Source organism: Mustelus asterias, unplaced genomic scaffold (assembly GCF_964213995.1).
Source record: "Mustelus asterias unplaced genomic scaffold, sMusAst1.hap1.1 HAP1_SCAFFOLD_1221, whole genome shotgun sequence".
NCBI classification, from domain to species: domain Eukaryota; kingdom Metazoa; phylum Chordata; class Chondrichthyes; order Carcharhiniformes; family Triakidae; genus Mustelus; species Mustelus asterias.
This window is the reverse complement of record NW_027591166.1, coordinates 62,501-80,000: the sequence shown is the minus strand read 5'-3', so window position 1 is coordinate 80,000 and position 17,500 is coordinate 62,501. Positions and strand designations below refer to the sequence as shown.

The following is a 17,500-nucleotide window of genomic DNA, read 5'->3' as shown; positions in this document are numbered from 1 at the left end:
CCTCCTGCCCCGCCATTCATCACAATCATGGCTGATTATCCAACTCAATCGCCTCATCCTGCTTTCCCCCCATAACCTCTCTCAAGGTTTGCCGATGATACCAAGTTGGGCGGGAGGGTGATCTGTGACGAGGATGCAGAGATCCTTCCGAATGATCTACAGGTTGGGTGAGTGGGCAACATTCGCCCCAAGTGCTCTCTCCAGCCGCCTCTTGAATACATTCAATGTTTTGGCATCAACTTCTTCCTGTGGGAATGAATCCCACAGGCTCACCGGGTGAAGAAATGTCTCCTCATCTCCATCCTAAATGATCTACCCTGAATCCTCAGGCTGTGACCCCTGGTTCTGGACTCCCCCCACCATGGGGAACATCCTCCCTGCATCTACCCTGTCCAGTCCCGTTACCAAACCCCGCCCCCAATCCCCAAACCCCGCCCCCAATCCCCAAACCCCGCCCCCAAACCCCACCCCCAATCCCCTGGTTCTGGACTCCCCCCACCATCGGGAACATCCTCCCTGCATCTACCCTGTCCAGTCCCGTTACCAAACCCCGCCCCCAATCCCCAAACCCCGCCCCCAATCCCCAAACCCCGCCCCCAATCCCCAAACCCCGCCCCCAATCCCCTGGTTCTGGACTCCCCCCACCATCGGGAACATCCTCCCTGCATCTACCCTGTCCAGTCCCGTTACCAAACCCCGCCCCCAATCCCCAAACCCCGCCCCCAATCCCCAAACCCCGCCCCCAATCCCCAAACCCCGCCCCCAATCCCCTGGTTCTGGACTCCCCCCACCATCGGGAACATCCTCCCTGCATCTACCCTGTCCAGTCCTGTTAGAATTTTATAAGTCTCTATAAGATTCCCCTCCTCATTTGTCTGAACTCCAGTGAAAACAATCCTAACCTGGTCAATCTCTCCTCATACATCAGTCCCGCCATCCCCGGAATCAGCCGGGTAAACCTTCGCTGCACTCCCTCGAGAGCAAGAACATCCTTCCTCAGAAAAGGAGACCAAAACTGCCCACAATACTCTCAGTGTGGCCTCACCAAGGCCCTGTATAATTGTAACAACAGTAAGAAGTTTAACAACACCAGGTTAAAGTCCAACAGGTTTATTTGGTAGCAAAAGCCACACAAGCTTTCGGAGCTCTAAGCCCCTTCTTCAGGTGAGTGGGAATTCTGTTCACAAACAGAACACCAGGTACACGGTACCTACTCTTGCAACTCGGCCAACGTTGTCTACCTGATACGCTGCAGGAAAGGATGTCCCGAGGCATGGTACATTGGGGAAACTATGCAGACGCTGCGACAACGGATGAATGAACACCGCTCGACAATCACCAGGCAAGACTGTTCTCTTCCTGTGGGGGAGCACTTCAGCGGTCACGGGCATTCGGCCTCTGATCTTCGGGTAAGCGTTCTCCAAGGCGGCCTTCGCGACACACGACAGCGCAGAGTCGCTGAGCAGAAACTGATGGCCAAGTTCCGCACACACGAGGACGGCCTCAACCGGGATATTGGGTTCATGTCACACTATTTGTAACTCCCACAGTTGCGTGGACCTGCAGAGTCTCACTGGCTGTCTTGTCTGGAGACAATACACATCTTTTTAGCCTGTCTTGATGCTCTCTCCACTCCCATTGTTTTGTTTCTTAAAGACTTGATTAGTTGTAAGTATTCGCATTCCAACCATTATTCATGTAAATTGAGTCTGTGTCTTTATAAGCTCTGTTTGTGAACAGAATTCCCACTCACCTGAAGAAGGGGCTCAGAGCCTCGAAAGCTTGTGTGGCTTTTGCTACCAAATAAACCTGTTGGACTTTAACCTGGTGTTGTTAAACTTCTTACTGTGTTTACCCCAGTCCAACGCCGGCATCTCCACATCATAATTGTAACAACACATCCCTGCTCCTGTACTCGAAACCTCTCACAGTGAAGCCCAACATACCATTTGCCTTCTTTACCGCCTGCCGCACCTGCATGCTAACCTTCAGCGACTGGTGCACAAGGACACCCAGGCCCCGCTGCACTCTCCCCTCTCCCAATTTACAGCATTTCAGGTAGTAATCTGCCGCCTTGTTTTTGCTTCCAAAGTGAATAACCTCACATTTATCCAAATGATACCACATCTGCTATTAATTAGCCCACTCACCCACCCTATCCAGATCGTTCTGAAGAATCTCTGCATCCTCGTCACCCTCCCACCCAACTTGGTATCATCTGCAAACTTTGAGGTGTTACATTTTGTTCCCTCATCCAAGTCATTAATATACATTGTGAATAGCTGGAGTCCCAGCACCGCTCCCTGTGGCACCCCACTAGTCACTGCCTGCCAATTTGGAAAGCACCCATTAATTCCTACTCTTGGTTTCCTCTCTGCCAACCAGTTTTCTATCCATCTCAATACACTTCCCCCAATCCCATGCGCTTTAATCTTGCACGATAATCTCTTGCGCGGGACTTTGTCAAACGCTTTCTGAAAGTCCAAATATACCACATCGACTGGCCCCCCCTTGTCAACTCTACTAGTTACATCTTCAAAGAATTCCAACAGATTTGTCAAGCATGATTTCCCCTTCATAAATCCGTGCTGACTCTGTCTGACCCTGTCACTGCTTTCTAAATGCTCCGCTATAAAGTCCTTGATAATGAAGCAGCAGTATAATATGAAGGGTACCATTCTTAGCAGTGTAGAGGATCAGAAGGACCTTGGGGTCCGGGTCCATAGGACTCTTAAATCGGCCTCGCAGGTGGAGGATGCGGTCAAGAAGGCGTACGGCGTACTGGCCTTCATTAATCGAGGGACTGAGTTTAGGAGTCGGGAGATAATGCTGCAGCTTTATAGGACCCTGGTTAGACCCCACTTGGAGTACTGCGCGCAGTTCTGGTCACCTCATTACAGGAAAGATGTTGAAGCCATTGAAAGGGTGCAGAGGAGATTTACAAGGATGTTGCCTGGATTGGGGGGCATGCCTTATGAGGATAGGTTGAGGGAGCTTGGTCTCTTCTCCCTGGAGAGACGAAGGATGAGAGGTGACCTGATAGAGGTTTACAAGATGTTGAGAGGTCTGGATAGGGTAGACTCTCAGAGGCTATTTCCAAGGGCTGAAATGGTTGCTACGAGAGGACACAGGTTTAAGGTGCTGGGGGGGTAGGTACAGAGGAGATGTCAGGGATAAGTTTTTCACTCAGAGGGTGGTGGGTGAGTGGAATCGGCTGACGTCAGTGGTGGTGGAGGCAAACTCGTTGGGGTCTTTTAAGAGACTTCTGGATGAGTACATGGGATTTAATGGGATTGAGGGCTATAGATAGGCCTAGAGGTGGGGATATGATCAGCGCAACTTGTGGGCCGAAGGGCCTGTTTGTGCTGTGGCTTTCTATGTTCTATGTTCTATGTTCTATAATGGATTCAAGATTTTCCCCACGACCAGCTTACTGGTCTATAATTCCCTGTTTTCTCCCTACCTCCCTTTTTGAATATTGGAGTGACATTCGCTGCCCTCCAATCTGCAGGGACTGTTCCAGAGTCTATAGAATCCTGGAAGATGATCACCAATACATCCACTATTTCTCAAACCACTTCCTTCAGTACTCTGGGATGTAGATTATCAGGCCCTGGGGATTTATCCACCTTGGATCCCATCAACTTTCCCAGTACCATTTCTCTACTAATACTGATCTCCCTCAGTTATTCCCTCTCACTAAACCTTGCATTCTCCAACATTTCTGGTATCTGATTTGTGTTCTCTTTTGTGAAGACAGAACCAAAGTATATATTCAGTTGCTCGGCCATTTCTTTGTCCCCGATTATACATTCCCCCGTTTCTATCTGTAGGGACCTACATTTGTCTTCAACCTCTTTCTCTTCACATATCTACTGAACCTCTTAGTGTCAGTCTTTATGTTCCCTGCAAGCTTACTTTCATCCTGCATTTTCCCCTTCTTAATCAATCCCTTCGTCCTTCTTTGCTGAATTCTAAACTGCTCCCAATCCTCAGACCTATTCCTTTTCTTGGACAATCCATGTGCTTCTTCCTTGGATCGGATTCTCTCTCTAATTTCCTTTGTAAGCCGTGGATTGGCCCTCTTACCCATTTTGCTTTTGTGCCAGACAGGAATAAACAGTTGATGCAGTTCCCCCATTGCATTCCTTGAATGTTTGCCATTGCCTAATTACTGTCATCCCTTTAAGTAACTCTCCCCAATCTATCAATCCCAACTCACGCCTCATATCTTCATAGTTTCCTTTATTAAGATTCAGCATCCTCGTCTCCGAATCAACTCCTTCACTCTCCATCTCAATAAAAAATTCTTCATGTTATGGATGCTCATTCCCAAGGGGTGTTGCACAGCTAGATTGGCAATGATTCCCTTCTCATTACACAGTGTCTATTCTAAGATGGCCTGCTCTCTAGTTGGTTCCTCCACATATTGGTCAAGGAAATCATCCCGTATACACGCCAGGAATTCCTTCTCTACGGCATTGTGGCGAATTTGATTTGCCCGATCTATGTGCAGATTAAAATCACCCATGATCACCGATATTCCCTTATCACATGCATCTCTAATTTTGTGTTTAATGCCACTCCCAATATCACCACTGCAGTTTGGGGGTCTGTATATGATACACACTGATGTTTTTTGCCCCTTGGTGTTTCCCAACTCGACCCATACAGACTCCACATTGTCAGAGCTAATATCCTTTCTCAATATTGTTAATTTCCTCTTTATTCGGCAGCACCACTCTACCACCATTTTCTTTATCCCTGTCCTTCCTAAATACTGAAGACCCTGGGACATTCAATTCCCACCCCTGGTCACCCTGCAGCCATGTCTCCATAATCCCAATTATATCGTACCCATACACATCTATATAGTTCTGGACTCCCCCCACCATCGGGAACATTCTTTCTGAATCTACCCTGTCTAACCCTGTTAGAATTTTATAAGTTTCTATGAGATCCCCTCTCACTCTTCTAAACTCCAGTGAATATAATCCTAACCAACTCGATCTCTCCTCATATGACAGACCTGCCATCCCAGGAATCAGCCTGGTAAACCTTCGCTGCACTCCCTCTATAGCAAGGACATCCTTCCTCAGATAAGGACACCAAAACTGCACACAATACTCCAGGTGTGGCCTCACCAACGCCCTATACAATTGCAGCAAAACATCCCTATCCCGATACTCAAATCCTCTCGCTATGAAGGTCAACATACCATTTTCCTTCTGTACTGCCTGCTGTACCTGCACGCTTACTCTCAGCGACTGATGCACGAGGACTCCAAGGTCTCGCTGAGTATCCGCCTCTCTCAATTTACACCCATTCAAGTAATAACCTGTCTCCCTATTATTGCTACCAAAGTGGATAACCTCACATTTATCCACATTATGCTGCATCTGCCATGCAGATGTCCACACACTCAGCCTGTCCCAATCACGCTGAAGCATCTCTGCATCCTCCTCACAGCTCACCCTCCCACCCAGCTTTGTATCATCTGCAAATTATACATTCAGTTCCCTCTTCCAAATCATTAATATATAATGTGAACAGTTGGGGTCCCAGCACAGATCCCTGCGGAACCCCACTAGTCACTGACTGCCAATCAGAAAAAGATCCATTTATGCCAACTCTTTGCTTCCTATCTGCTAACCAGCTTTATATCCATCTCAAGACATTCCCTGTAATCCTATTTACATTGTAGTCTGTTATGTGAGACTTTGTCGAAAGCCTTCTGAAAGTCTAAATAAACCACATCCACTGGTTCTCCTCGGTCAATTCTACTGGTGACATCCTCAAAGAATTCCAATAGATTTGTCAAGAATGATTCCCCTTCGTAAATCCATGCTGACTTTGTCTGATCAAACCACTGCCTTCCAAATGCTGAGTTATGAAATCCTTGATAATAGATTCCAGCAGCTTCCCTACTCTGATGGATAGCGTTTTGACTTTCCAAATGTCCTGATATTGCTTCCTTGAGAATTGATCCTAACATTTTCCGATAATCAGATGTTAAACCAACTGCTCTGCAATTTCCCACATTTTGCCTCCCTTTTTGAATAAGATAACATTCGCATTTTTCCAAACCTTTCCTGTGTCCATTTTTGGAATATTATAACCAATGTATCCACTATCTCTGCCGCCACTTCCTTTAATAGCCGAGGATGTAGGCCGTCAGGCCCTGGGGACTTATCCAGCCTCAATCCCAGTCGTTGGCTGAGTCCTCTGTCGATGTTGATTGTTCTAAGTTCTACCCTTTCTATTACCTCTGACTTGCCCGTTCCTATAGGAATGGTGTTAGTTTCCTCCCCCGTGAAAACTGAGGCAAAGAACTGATTTAGCGTCTCTGCCATTTCCGTGTTCCCCACTATTAACTCTCCAGTTTCATCTTCCAAGGGACCAACGTTCACCCCTCGCGACTCTATTCCCTTTTACATACCTCCAGAAGCTTTAGCTATCCTTCTTGATGTTTTGTGCCAGTTTTCTTCCCTAATTTAACTTCGCTCGTTTTGTTAATTTTGTAGTATCCCTTTTGTTGGTGTTTGCAAGTTTCCCAATCTTCCAGCCTGTCACTGGCCTTTGCAATATAGCACAGTGGGTTAGCGCTGCTGCCTCACAGCGCCAGGGACCCGGGTTCGATTCCCGGGGGCACGGTGACACAGTGGTTAGCGCTGCTGCCTCACAGCGCCAGGGACCCGGGTTCGATTCCCGGGGACACGGGGGCACAGTGGGTTAGCGCTGCTGCCTCACAGCGCCAGGGACCCGGGTTCGATTCCCGGGGGCACGGTGGCACAGTGGGTTAGCGCTGCTGCCTCACAGCGCCAGGGACCCGGGTTCGATTCCCGGGGGCACGGTGGCACAGTGGTTAGCACTGCTGCCTCACAGCGCCAGGGACCCGGGTTCGATTCCCGGGGGCACGGCGGCACAGTGGGTTAGCACTGCTGCCTCACAGCACCAGGGACCCGGGTTCGATTCCCGGGGGCACGGTGACACAGTGGTTAGCACTGCTGCCTCACAGAGCCAGGGACCCGGGTTCGATTCCCGGGGGCACGGTGACACAGTGGTTAGCACTGCTGCCTCACAGCGCCAGGGACCCGGGTTCCATTCCCAGCTTGGGTCACTGTCTGTGCGGAGTCTGCACGTTCTCCCCGTGTCTGCGTGGGTTTCCTCCGGGTGCTCCGAAAGACGTGCTGGTTAGGGTGCATTGACCCGAACAGGCGCCGGAGTGTGGCGACGAGGGGAATTTCACAGTAACTTCATTGCAGTGTTAATGTAAGCCTGACTTGTGACTGATAAATAAACTTTAACAATATGGCGTACCTTAGGTTTTGTCTTTATATTGTCCTTGAACTCCTTGTTCAGTCATGGATGTTTTATTAACACTCCTGACCATCATTCTTCCTCACTGGGATATATTTTAGTTGTGTGAGGTAATACATTTTGGAAGGTCTAATACAGATGGGAAATATATGGCAGAACCCTTCAGAGTATTGATAGGCAGAGGGATCTGGGTGTACAGGTACACAGGTCACTGAAAGTGGCAACGCAGGTGGAGAAGGTAGTCAAGAAGGCATACGGCATGTTTGCCTTCATCGGCCGGGGCATTGAGTTTAAAAATTGGCAAGTCATGTTGCAGCTTTATAGAACCTTAGTTAGGCCGCACTTGGAATATAGTGTTCAATTCTGGTCACCACACTACCAGAAGGATGTGGAGGCTTTGGAGAGGGTACAGAAAAGATTTACCAGGATGTTGCCTGGTATGGAGGGCATTAGCTATGAGGAGAGGTTGGAGAAACTTGGTTTGTTCTCACTGGAGCGACGGAGGTTGAGGGGTGACCTGATAGAAGTCTACAAGATTATGAGAGGCATGGACAGAGTGGATAGTCAGAAGCTTTTTCCCAGGGCGGAAGAGTCAATTACTCGAGGCACAGGTTTAAGGTGCGAGGGGCAAGGTTCAAAGGAGATGTATGAGGCAGATTTTTTACACAGAGGGTGGTGGGTGCCTGGAACTCGCTGCCGGGGGAGGGAGTGGAAGCGGATACGATAGTGACTTTTAAGGGGCTTCTTGAAAAGTACATGAATAAGATGGGAATAGAGGGATCTGGTCCCCGGAAGGGTAGGGGGTTTTAGTTCAGTCGGGAAAAAGATACAAAAGTCTGAGGTCACGTACCAACTGACTCAAGAACAGCTTCTTCCCTGCTGCTATCAGACCTTTGAATGGACTTACCTCAAAGAACAAAGAACAGTACAGCACAGGAAACAGGCCCTTCGGCCCTCCAAGCCTGTGCCGCTCTTTGGTCCAACTAGACCAATCGTTTGTATCCCTCCATTCCCAGGCTGCTCATGTGACTATCCAGGTAAGTCTTAAACGATGTCAGCGTGCCTGCCTCCACCACCCTACTTGGCAGCGCATTCCAGGCCCCCACCACCCTCTGTGTAAAAAACATCCCTCTGATGTCTGAGTTATACTTCGCCCCTCTCAGCTTGAGCCCGTGACCCCTCGTGAATGTCACTTCTGATCTGGGAAAAAACTTCCCATCGTTCACCCTATCTATACCCTTCATAATCTTGTACACCTCTATTAGATCTCCCCTCATTCTCCATCTTTCCAGGGAGAACAACACTAGTTTATCCAATCTCTCCTCATAGCTAAGACCCTCCATACCAGGCAACATCCTGGTAAACCTTCTCTGCACTCTCTCCAATGCCTCCACGTCCTTCTGGTAGTGCGGCGACCAGAACTGGACGCAGTACTCCAAATGTGGCCTAACCAGCGTTCTATACAGCTGCATCATCAGACTCCAGCTTTTATACTCTATACCCCGTCCTATAAAGGCAAGCATACCATATGCCTTCTTCACCACCTTCTCCATCTGTGTTGCCACCTTCAAGGATTTGTGGACTTGCACACCGAGGTCCCTCTGTGTTTCTATACTCTTGATGACTCTGCCATTTATTGTATAACTCCTCCCTACATTATTTCTTCCAAAATGCATCACTTCGCATTTATCCGGATTAAACTCCATCTGCCACCTCTCTGCCCAATTTTCCAGCCTATCTATATCCTGCTGTATTGCCCGACAATGCTCTTCGCTATCCGCAAGTCCAGCCATCTTCGTGTCATCCGCAAACTTGCTGATTACACCAGTTACACCTTCTTCCAAATCATTTATATATATCACAAATAGCAGAGGCCCCAGTACAAAGCCCTGCGGAACACCACTGGTCACAGACTTCCAGCCGGAAAAAGACCCTTCGACCACTACCCTCTGTCTCCTATGGCCAAGCCAGTTCTCCACCCATCTAGCCACTTCTCCTTGTATCCCATGAGCCTTAACCTTCTTAACCAACCTGCCATGTGGGACTTTGTCAAATGCCTCACTGAAATCCATATAGACGACATCCACGGCCCTTCCTTCGTCAACCGTTTTTGTTACTTCCTCAAAAAACTCCACCAAATTTGTAAGGCACGACCTCCCTCTTACAAAATCATGCTGTCTGTCACTAATGAGATTGTTCCGTTCTAAATGCACATACATCCTATCTCTAAGAATCCTCTCCAACAACTTCCCTACCACGGACGTCAAGCTCACCGGCCTATAATTTCCTGGGTTATCCCTGCTACCCTTCTTAAACAACGGGACCACATTCGCTATCCTCCAATCCTCAGGGACCTCACCCGTGTCCAAAGAAGCGACAAAGATTTCCATCAGTGGCCCAGCAATTTCATAGAACATAGAACAGTACAGCACAGAACAGGCCCTTCGGCCCACGATGTTGTGCTGAGCTTTATCTGAAACCAAGATCAAGCTATCCCACTCCCTATCATCCTGGTGTGCTCCATGTGCCTATCCAATAACAGCTTAAATGTTCCTAAAGTGTCTGACTCCACTATCACTGCAGGCAGTCCATTCCACACCCCAACCACTCTCTGCGTAAAGAACCTACCTCTGATATCCTTCCTATATCTCCCACCACGAACCCTATAGTTATGCCCCCTTGTAATAGCTCCATCCACCCGAGGAAATAGTCTTTGAACATTCACTCTATCTATCCCCTTCATCATTTTATAAACCTCTATTAAGTCTCCCCTCAGCCTCCTCCGCTCCAGAGAGAACAGCCCCAGCTCCCTCAACCTTTCCTCATAAGACCGACACTCCAAACCAGGCAGCATCCTGGTAAATCTCCTCTGCACTCTTTCCAGCGCTTCCACATCCTTCTTATAGTGAGGTGACCAGAACTGCACACAATATTCCAAATGTGGCCTCACCAAGGTCCTGTACAGTTGCAGCATAACCCCACGGCTCTTAAACTCCAACCCCCTGTTAATAAAAGCTAACACACTATAGGCCTTCTTCACAGCTCTATCCACTTGAGTGGCAACCTTTAGAGATCTGTGGATATGGACCCCAAGATCTCTCTGTTCCTCCACAGTCTTCAGAACCCTACCTTTGACCCTGTAATCCACATTTAAATTAGTCCTACCAAAATGAATCACCTCACATTTATCAGGGTTAAACTCCATTTACCATTTTTCAGCCCAGCTTTGCATCCTATCTATGTCTCTTTGCAGCCTACAACAGCCCCCCACCTCATCCACTACTCCACCAATCTTGGTGTCATCAGCAAATTTACTGATCCACCCTTCAGCCCCCTCCTCTAAGTCATGAATAAAAATCACAAGAGCAGAGGACCAAGCACTGATCCCTGTGGCACTCCGCTAGCAACCTGCCTCCAGTCCGAAAATTTCCACCCACCACCACCCTCTGTCTTCGATCAGACAGCCAGTTACCTATCCAATCGGCCAACTTTCCTCTATCCCACACCTCCTCACTTTCATCATAAGCCGACCATGGGGGACCTTATCAAACGCCTTACTAAAATCCATGTAAATGACATCAACTGCCCTACCTTCATCAACACACTTCGTTACCTCCTCAAAAAATTCAATCAAATTTGTGAGGCACGACTTGCCCTTCACGAATCCGTGCTGACTATCCCGGATTAATCCGCATCTTTCTAAATGGTCGTAAATCCCATCCCTCAGGACCTTTTCCATCAATTTACCAACCACCGAAGTAAGACTAACCGGTCTATAATTACCAGGGTCATTTCTATTCCCTTTCTTAAACAGAGGAACAACATTCACCATTCTCCAGTCCTCTGGCACCACCCCCGTGGACAGCGAGGACCCAAAGATCAAAGCCAAAGGCTCTGCAATCTCATCCCTTGCCTTCCAAAGAATCCTAGGATATATTTCATCAGGCCCAGGGGACTTATCGACCTTCAGTTTATTCAAATTACATCTCTCGTCTCCCTGAGCAGTCGAGGATAGATACCATTAGCCTGGGGCTTTGTCAGTTTTAATGTTCCCTAAAAAACCTAACACTTCCTCCCTTGTAATGGAGATTTTCTCTAATGGGTCAACACCTCCCTCTGAGACACTCCCAGTTAACACGCCCCTCTCCTTCGTGAATACCGATGCAAAGTATTCATTTAGGATCTCCCCTATTCCCTTGGGTTCTAAGCATAATACCCCTCCTTTGTCCCTGAGAGGTCCGGTTTTCTCCCTGACAACTCTTTTGTTCCTAACGTATGAATAGAATGCCTTAGGATTCTCCTTAATCCTGCCTGCCAAGAACATCTCGTGCCCTCTTTTTGCCCTTCTAACTCCCCGTTTGAGATCTTTCCTACTCTCTCTGTATTCCTCCAGAGCTCCATCTGTTTTCTGTTGCCTGGACTTAACGTACGCCTCCCTTTTCATTTTAATCAGATCCTCAATTTCCCTGGTTATCCACGGCTCTCGAATCCTACCTTTCCTATCTTTCCTTTTTTACAGGCACATGCCTATCCTGCAGCCTTATCAATAGTTCCTTAAAAGACTCCCACATGCCAGATGCCTTGCATTAAGTTGATCTTTCTCTACACCCTAGCTATGACTGTAACACTCCATTCTGCACCATCTCCTTTCCTTCTCTATGAACGGTATGCTTTGTCTGTATAGCGCGCAAGAAACAATACTTTTCACTGTATGTTAATACATGTGACAATAATAAATCAGATTAAAATCTTTATCTCCTGTTACAGCTCTGATCCCCTCCTTCACGAACAAAGCTCCACCACCTCCTGTTCCTTTCAGTCTATCTTTCCAAGACGCAGCGGACACTTGGACATTCAGTACCCAGAACTGGTCCCCTTGTCACCAGGTCTCAGAAATCACCACCACATCGTCCCCTTCTGTTTCCGTACTTCCTGGAGATTTCAACACCTTGCTCCATGCCCGGGGTCCGTCCCACTCACGGTCCGCCCGCCACCCCCAGCCCCACTCCCCGCCCTCTCCGTCCCGCCCCCTCCGCCCTGCTCCCCGCCCTCTGCCCTCCGGCCCGCTCTCACCCTCCAGCCCCTGCCCCGCTCTCCGCCCCCTCGCCCTCGGGGGTCTCACACACTCACCGGCCGGGGTTTGAAGGGAGGCTGGATTTCCAGGTTTCGAACTCGCTCCCAGTCGATCCAACGGAAAAACGAATGTTCCTTAACGTCACGCTGCCCATCCTCACCACAACCCAATCGCTTCAGTGGATTCTTCACCATAAACTGTGAGGGAGAGACAGAGCGAGAGAGAGAGACGGGAGAGAGGGAGAGAGAGACGGAGAGAGAGAGAGAGAGAGAGAGGGAGAGAGAGAGAGAGAGGGAGAGAGAGAGAGAGAGGAGAGAGAGAGAGAGAGAGAGAGAGAGAGAGAGAGACAGAGAGAGAGAGACGGAGAGAGAGACGGAGAGGGAGAGAGAGAGAGAGGGAGAGGGAGGGAGAGAGAGGGAGAGAGAGGGAGAGAGAGGGAGAGACAGAGGGAGAGAGAGACGGAGAGAGAGAGAGAGACGGAGAAAGAGAGAGAGACGGAGAGAGAGAGACGAGAGAGAGAGAGAGACGGAGAGAGAGAGAGAGAGACGGAGAGAGAGAGAGACGGAGAGAGAGAGACGGAGAGAGAGAGAGAGACGGAGAGAGAGAGACGGAGAGAGAGAGAGAGACGGAGAGGGAGAGAGAGACGGAGAGAGAGAGAGACGGAGAGAGAGAGAGATGGAGAGAGAGAGAGACGGAGAGAGAGAGAGACGGAGAGAGAGAGAGACAGAGAGAGAGAGACATGGAAAAGTGATGTTACTCAGACCAGCATTTCCAATCTGGTCACCTGACACCTCCCGCGTCTGTGCTGAGGGAGTGCCGCACTGTCAGAGGGTCAGTGCTGAGGGAGTGCCGCACTGTCAGAGGGTCAGTGCTGAGGGAGTGCCGCACTGTCAGAGGGTCAGTGCTGAGGAAGTGCTGCACTGTCAGAGGGTCAGTGCTGAGGGAGTGCCGCACTGTCAGAGGGTCAGTACTGAGGGAGTGCCGCACTGTCAGAGGGTCAGTGCTGAGGGAGTGCCGCACTGTCAGAGGGTCAGTGCTGAGGGAGTGCCGCACTGTCAGAGGGTCAGTACTGAGGGAGTGCCGCACTGTCAGAGGGTCAGTACTGAGGGAGTGCCGCACTGTCAGTGGGTCAGTACTGAGGGAGTGCCGCACTGTCAGAGGGTCAGTGCTGAGGGAGTGCTGCACTGTCAGAGGGTCAGTACTGAGGGAGTGCCGCACTGTCAGAGGGTCAGTACTGAGGGAGTGCCGCACTGTCAGAGGGTCAGTACTGAGGGAGTGCCGCACTGTCAGAGGGTCAGTACTGAGGGAGTGCCGCACTGTCAGAGGGTCAGTGCTGAGGGAGTGCCGCACTGTCAGAGGGTCAGTGCTGAGGGAGTGCCGCACTGTCAGAGGGTCAGTACTGAGGGAGTGCCGCACTGTCAGAGGGTCAGTGCTGAGGGAGTGCCGCACTGTCAGAGGGTCAGTACTGAGGGAGTGCCGCACTGTCAGAGGGTCAGTACTGAGGGAGTGCCGCACTGTCAGAGGGTCAGTGCTGAGGGAGTGCCGCACTGTCAGAGGGTCAGTACTGAGGGAGTGCCGCACTGTTAGAGGGTCAGTACTGAGGGAGTGCCGCACTGTCAGAGGGTCAGTGCTGAGGGAGTGCCGCACTGTTAGAGGGTCAGTACTGAGGGAGTGCCGCACTGTCAGAGGGTCAGTACTGAGGGAGTGCCGCACTGTTAGAGGGTCAGTACTGAGGGAGTGCCGCACTGTCAGAGGGTCAGTACTGAGGGAGTGCCGCACTGTCAGAGGGTCAGTGCTGAGGGAGTGCCGCACTGTCAGAGGGTCAGTGCTGAGGGAGTGCCGCACTGTCAGAGGGTCAGTACTGAGGGAGTGCCGCACTGTCAGAGGGTCAGTACTGAGGGAGTGCCGCACTGTCAGTGGGTCAGTACTGAGGGAGTGCCGCACTGTCAGAGGGTCAGTGCTGAGGGAGTGCTGCACTGTCAGAGGGTCAGTACTGAGGGAGTGCCGCACTGTCAGAGGGTCAGTACTGAGGGAGTGCCGCACTGTCAGAGGGTCAGTACTGAGGGAGTGCCGCACTGTCAGAGGGTCAGTACTGAGGGAGTGCCGCACTGTCAGAGGGTCAGTGCTGAGGGAGTGCCGCACTGTCAGAGGGTCAGTGCTGAGGGAGTGCCGCACTGTCAGAGGGTCAGTACTGAGGGAGTGCCGCACTGTCAGAGGGTCAGTGCTGAGGGAGTGCCGCACTGTCAGAGGGTCAGTACTGAGGGAGTGCCGCACTGTCAGAGGGTCAGTACTGAGGGAGTGCCGCACTGTCAGAGGGTCAGTGCTGAGGGAGTGCCGCACTGTCAGAGGGTCAGTACTGAGGGAGTGCCGCACTGTTAGAGGGTCAGTACTGAGGGAGTGCCGCACTGTCAGAGGGTCAGTGCTGAGGGAGTGCCGCACTGTTAGAGGGTCAGTACTGAGGGAGTGCCGCACTGTCAGAGGGTCAGTGCTGAGGGAGTGCCGCACTGTCAGAGGGTCAGTACTGAGGGAGTGCCGCACTGTCAGAGGGTCAGTGCTGAGGGAGTGCCGCACTGTTAGAGGGTCAGTACTGAGGGAGTGCCGCACTGTCAGAGGGTCAGTACTGAGGGAGTGCCGCACTGTCAGAGGGTCAGTACTGAGGGAGTGCCGCACTGTTAGAGGGTCAGTGCTGAGGGAGTGCTGCACTGTCAGAGGGTCAGTACTGAGGGAGTGCCGCACTGTTAGAGGGTCAGTACTGAGGGAGTGCCGCACTGTCAGAGGGTCAGTACTGAGGGAGTGCCGCACTGTCAGAGGGCTAGTATTTCTCCAGTTGCCCCTTTGGAAAGTTCCTGTTGAATCTGCTTCCGCCGCCCTTTCAGGCAGCACCTTCCAGATCACAACAACTCGCTGCGTCCACAATAAACATTCCCTCACCCCCCCCCCTCACCCCCTCTGTTTCTTTTCCCGATCGCCTTCAATCTGTGTCCCCCTTTGGTCCCCGACCCTCCTGTCGCTGGGAACAGTTTCTCCTTATCGACCCCCATCACAAACCCCCTTCCCCGATTCGGAACGCCTCGATTCAATCTCCCCCTTAACCTTCTCCGCTCAAAGGAGAACGGCTCCTCCACCTGCTCCCGCCACCAGCACACCCAGTCTCTCCCAGCCTCTCTCCGCGTGATCGAAGGAACCTTGTGGACCTCGATATAAGCTGTGGAGTGAGATGAAGAATCCTTTACCCCTTTACAGGCAGATACAGCCTCGCGGGATAGAGTCCTCGGGTACGACACATTCTGTTCCATAATCGACTCGAATAATTCATCCTCATCCTCACCATCGTAGGGGGGCTGCAAAGAGGAACACATCAATATTTTAGCAAGTTTAAAGTACGATATTCAGAGGTAGATGTATATACTCGAGGATTTGAGCTCCATAATCCAGGCCGACACTTCCCCCGGTGCCAGTACTGAGGGAGTGCCGCACTGTCAGAGGGTCAGTACTGAGGGAGTGCCGCACTGTCAGAGGGTCAGTACTGAGGGAGTGCCGCACTGTCAGAGGGTCAGTGCTGAGGGAGTGCCGCACTGTCAGAGGGTCAGTGCTGAGGGAGTGCTGCACTGTCAGAGGGTCAGTGCTGAGGGAGTGCTGCACTGTCAGGGGGTCAGTACTGAGGGAGTGCCGCAGTGTCAGAGGGTCAGTGCTGAGGGAGTGCCGCACTGTCAGAGGGTCAGTACTGAGGGAGTGCCGCACTGTCAGAGAGTTAGTGCTGAGGGAGTGCCGCACTGTCAGAGGGTCAGTACTGAGGGAGTGCCGCACTGTCAGAGAGTCAGTACTGAGGGAGTGCCGCACTGTCAGAGGGTCAGTACTGAGGGAGTGCCGCACTGTCAGAGGGTCAGTACTGAGGGAGTGCCGCACTGTCAGAGAGTTAGTGCTGAGGGAGTGCCGCACTGTCAGAGGGTCAGTACTGAGGGAGTGCCGCACTGTCAGAGGGTCAGTACTGAGGGAGTGCCGCACTGTGGGAGGGTCAGTACTGAGGGAGTGCCGCACTGTCAGAGGGTCAGTACTGAGGGAGTGCTGCACTGTCAGAGGGTCAGTGCTGAGGGAGTGCCGCACTGTCAGAGGGTCAGTACTGAGGGAGTGCCGCACTGTCAGAGGATCAGTGCTGAGGGAGTGCCGCACTGTCAGAGGGTCAGTACTGAGGGAGTGCCGCACTGTCAGAGGGTCAGTACTGAGGGAGTGCCGCACTGTCAGAGGGTCAGTGCTGAGGGAGTGCCGCACTGTCAGAGGGTCAGTACTGAGGGAGTGCCGCACTGTCAGAGGGTCAGTACTGAGGGAGTGCCGCACTGTCAGAGGGTCAGTACTGAGGGAGTGCCGCACTGTCAGAGGGTCAGTACTGAGGGAGTGCCGCACTGTCAGAGGGTCAGTACTGAGGGAGTGCCGCACTGTCAGAGGGTCAGTACTGAGGGAGTGCTGCACTGTCAGAGGGTCAGTACTGAGGGAGTGCCGCACTGTCAGAGGGTCAGTACTGAGGGAGTGCCACACTGTCAGAGGGTCAGTACTGAGGGAGTGCCGCACTGTCAGAGGGTCAGTACTGAGGGAGTGCCGCACTGTCAGAGGGTCAGTACTGAGGGAGTGCCGCACTGTCAGAGGGTCAGTACTGAGGGAGTGCTGCACTGTCAGAGGGTCAGTACTGAGGGAGTGCCGCACTGTCAGAGGGTCAGTGCTGAGGGAGTGCTGCACTGTCAGTGATGTGGGACTTGGCCTGGAGTCCCGGGGTGGGTTCTGTTGCGGGCGATGTGGGTTTTCTTGCTGAGCTGTCTGTGGGATCTTGCTGTGTGTACAATGGCTGCAGAGCACACTGCGACAGCGAGCCTGCGATTGGCTGCAGGCCTCAGAGAGAGCGCCTGAGGGGGTGTGATCGGCTCTTCAGCAATGAAACATTGTCCTTTCGCAGGGGTGAACATTGCTGTGTTTAACCCTTACCTGTCCGGCCAACATCTCATACAGGAGGACGCCAAAAGCCCACCAATCAACAGACAGCCCGTAAGGTTGGTAAGCAAGAATCTGTAAACAGCAAAAAGCTCCATTTACACTCAGACACCAGGCAGCCTGTCC

General features: G+C 51.4%; 1 protein-coding gene across 1 annotated transcript in view; it reads right to left on the bottom strand.

Annotated features, from left to right (window-relative positions):
• The window catches only part of LOC144488022 (protein kinase C alpha type-like), a 42,392-nt gene that overhangs the window by 3,954 nt on the left and 20,938 nt on the right, over window positions 1-17,500 (bottom strand). Inside the window, exons 6-8 of the mRNA XM_078206038.1 lie at window positions 17,369-17,449; window positions 15,628-15,735; window positions 12,451-12,591 (exon numbers count right to left, since the gene is read on the bottom strand). Coding sequence (XP_078062164.1) covers window positions 12,451-12,591; window positions 15,628-15,735; window positions 17,369-17,449 — 330 coding nt within the window. The remainder of the gene's footprint in view (window positions 1-12,450; window positions 12,592-15,627; window positions 15,736-17,368; window positions 17,450-17,500) is intronic.